This window comes from Adelges cooleyi, unplaced genomic scaffold (genome assembly GCF_023614345.1).
Source record: "Adelges cooleyi isolate 19-005CV unplaced genomic scaffold, UGA_ACOO_1.1 ACOO_flye_CR_arks_rails_tigmint_CR_PRNA_7, whole genome shotgun sequence".
Classification (NCBI taxonomy): Eukaryota; Metazoa; Arthropoda; class Insecta; order Hemiptera; family Adelgidae; genus Adelges; species Adelges cooleyi.
The window spans coordinates 246,151-249,153 of record NW_026096404.1 but is presented as its reverse complement, the minus strand read 5'-3'; the positions used below and the strand labels follow the sequence as shown (position 1 = coordinate 249,153).

General features: G+C 29.0%; 1 protein-coding gene across 1 annotated transcript; it reads left to right on the top strand.

The window, feature by feature from the left end:
- The first annotated feature begins 246 nt into the window (after positions 1 to 246).
- On the top strand, positions 247 to 2,312 carry LOC126845180 (uncharacterized). The gene is made up of 3 exons (XM_050583780.1): positions 247 to 521; positions 1,841 to 1,991; positions 2,185 to 2,312. Exons 1-3 carry the CDS (start codon positions 324 to 326, stop codon positions 2,310 to 2,312), a joined length of 477 nt encoding a protein of 158 aa, XP_050439737.1. The 5' UTR covers positions 247 to 323.
- Positions 2,313 to 3,003: the final 691 nt, after the last annotated feature.

Below are 3,003 nucleotides of genomic sequence, written 5' to 3'. Positions count from 1 at the left end.
CAAAATATATAAATACAAGTGCTAGTAAAAATTGTTTTGCCCGACTTATATAAGATAACGTTATAGGATTTCTGTTCGATTCTACTCGACGAAATCGACGTCGCAAATAGTGTTTACTGACAACAAACATGGCAGAAATGTTGTTGTATTAAAAAAAAAATGCTAGCTTAGGTTGCCAAAATATATGTGCGAAAACAAATAGCGTTTTTTATTATATGCGTGTTATTCTTCGAACATTCACTGCGAAACCAGTCACAGTACAGCGTTCAAGCTATTATTTTTGTTTAATTCGATTGAATTCCAAAGTCTTTGAACCAGAAACCATGAATGCAAAATATACATTTGTTTTGTGTTTTGCAATGAACTACTTAGTAATTCAATGTGTTAAAAATAAGAGACCCGAAATGGATTATCAAATCGAAGAAGAGCTAGCTAAAAAATTACGATATTTGAACACTTCTGGACAAAACGCGGGCACTTCTCGACAAAAAGAGGACAATTATGGAAAAAGTGATGATGAGGTAATATTATTATTGGGCTAAAAAGTTATATCTAAAATTTAAGACCCGGGACGCGACGGGATGGTATGCAAAATTTTCCATAATGCTGTGTTGCCAAAATATGTTTTTTTTATCACATATTTTATTTAATAATCGGACGCGACTTCGTTAATTTATAAGAATACACATATATAAAAGACGGGACTCGGATTACAAATATTATTCAAATAGCCTTCCTTTACATGTTTTATTTCACACCCGAACCGCCCAAGTACATTATTTTGGCATTATTGCCTGCAGTTAAAAATAAATATTGAAAACAAAATTGAATTTTAATTCGTTGCTATGGTTTTTGGATTAATATGTATAGCTTTACATAAAAAAAATCACCCTGTATATATTACAGGGTGATTTATTTATCATGAGCCACTCAAAATCTCATAGGGTTTATTTAGAAATTAATTTTTTTTTTCATTTGGTTTTTCTAGAATGTGATCTTAATTTATTTACAATTATTTTTGTTTCTACCTTCCTCAACTTAATAACAAACATAATATTTAATTTTTGTTAATATGATTAATATGTATAGCTTTAAATATCAATATATACATATATACATTTATATATATATATATATATATACACAGGGTGATTTTTTTATCATGAGCCACTCAATAACTAATAGGGTTTGATAAGAAATTATATATTTTTGTTTTTACCTTCCTCTCAACTTAATGATAAACATAATATTTAATTTTTGTTAGTCGGCAACACTAATCTCTGAAATGGACATTTTTCCAACCCGTCCCGTCATGTCCAGGGTTTTAGATATTCCCTGTTAAAATGCACTCTAAATCTTATGAGTGTATCGAATGAATTAAAAACTGTGGATTTTTGTATTAAATTCTCATTGAATGCAAACATATAATGTAGTGGCAACGTGCTCTGTTTTTAAATATAGTTAAATCGCTTAGTTTTTAAACATTATTTAAGTCAGCTGGTAGTTATTTAACAACTACTTATTTCACTTTACAAATACTTTATTAATTGAGTAACTCACAATAGTTTATGAAAAATGTAAAATACGAAATCCGACGTTTTTTTAAAATTTAAATTTTTGAAATAAAAAGAAAGTGGCACATAATTTCTGTGTGCCCTGTCAATACAGAGCAAGATAAAGCATGTGAGAGTTTGCATGCGATTTCAAAAGATTTAGGGGTAGTAGTTATTATTAATTTTACAAAAAATCTTGTTAATCATTATAACGCTTAAGTTGACATACTTTTCAATATAATATGTTATATAAACCTCGAAATTTGACGATTCCATTTTATTTTTAGCTTTTAGAAAACTTATACAATACATTCAAAGTGGAGTTAAATATAACTCCTGAAGATAAATTTACTTTGGATCATGCCAATGCAGCATTGTGCAATCATAATATGGAAGTCGTGACACTCACAGAAGATCAAACTGCAGAAATTAACCAAAGTAATCATAAAATATACTACCTTTATTGTGTAACACAAATTTCCTTTAGCTTCGATACGTTTTCCGAGACATTTGGTTTAAACTTTAAGGGGGGTTTATTTTTTGTTATTTTGTTATCATTTTTCTGGTCAACACTGCAACTACAACTTTTATGTTCTAACAATGTATGCTATTCGGTTTTGTTTTATTTTAGGCGGCATAAGCTTGAAACTATTTGGGGACATCGTCAGACAGATTTGCTTAAAGAAAAACAAGGTCACAAGAAAATTTATTTTGTTTATGAGGGGGTTTTCACGTTTACGTTCGCTTTGTAAAAAGTAAATGTTGTTCATTTTAAATGAAACTATAATATAAAAGATATGTACTCTAGTTCTTGTATCCGGTTCTTAAACTTCATTAAGCGCACTTGATGTTGAATTATTATTTTCAATTACAACGTTATAGTATTATCAATGTATAAATTTATAATACAAAATGTATTTCCTTTACAATTACAATTTCTTAAGTAAAAAAAAAATGACCCCAAAATATAATAATCAAAATCGTTTACACTCTGGAGGCTTTAAATAATATAACTAGGTCGATTTTTCGGAATGTTGCTTTTGTTTTTGGATAAACAACCTGTAGTTGTTTGAACAAGCATACAAAACATCACAGAAAAATATGTTTTCATTTTATTTCAATAAATGACACAATTTAAAACGAGATTTCTATAAGGTTCCGTGTGATAAACGTGTATAAAACGGCACACAAAATCATGTCAATTCATTTAAATGGAGCACCACCATAATTAGTACAATTATTTTGTGTGTAAAAATGCTACTCAATTTTATTAGAACTTAGAAGCTCAACACAAGAATATCATCCCAGAGTGGACATGTCTGCAAAACCAAGCTGATACTGGGCCTTTCATTAAAGGCATATGATTTTTATTTATTTAATATGTTTATAGTAGCCACACGTCATATGGATAAGGCTAATAGTTTGTAGTGGTCTAAGCGCCAATAATTAT

Excerpts from the sequence above, each read along its gene's own strand:
- LOC126845180 (XM_050583780.1), top strand. The coding sequence starts at position 324 with ATGAATGCAAAATATACATTTGTTTTGTGTTTTGCAATGAACTACTTA. Across the intron at positions 522-1,840 it reads ATGGAAAAAGTGATGATGAG|CTTTTAGAAAACTTATACAA; the intron begins GTAATATTATTA and ends TTTTATTTTTAG. Across the intron at positions 1,992-2,184 it reads AACTGCAGAAATTAACCAAA|GCGGCATAAGCTTGAAACTA; the intron begins GTAATCATAAAA and ends GTTTTATTTTAG.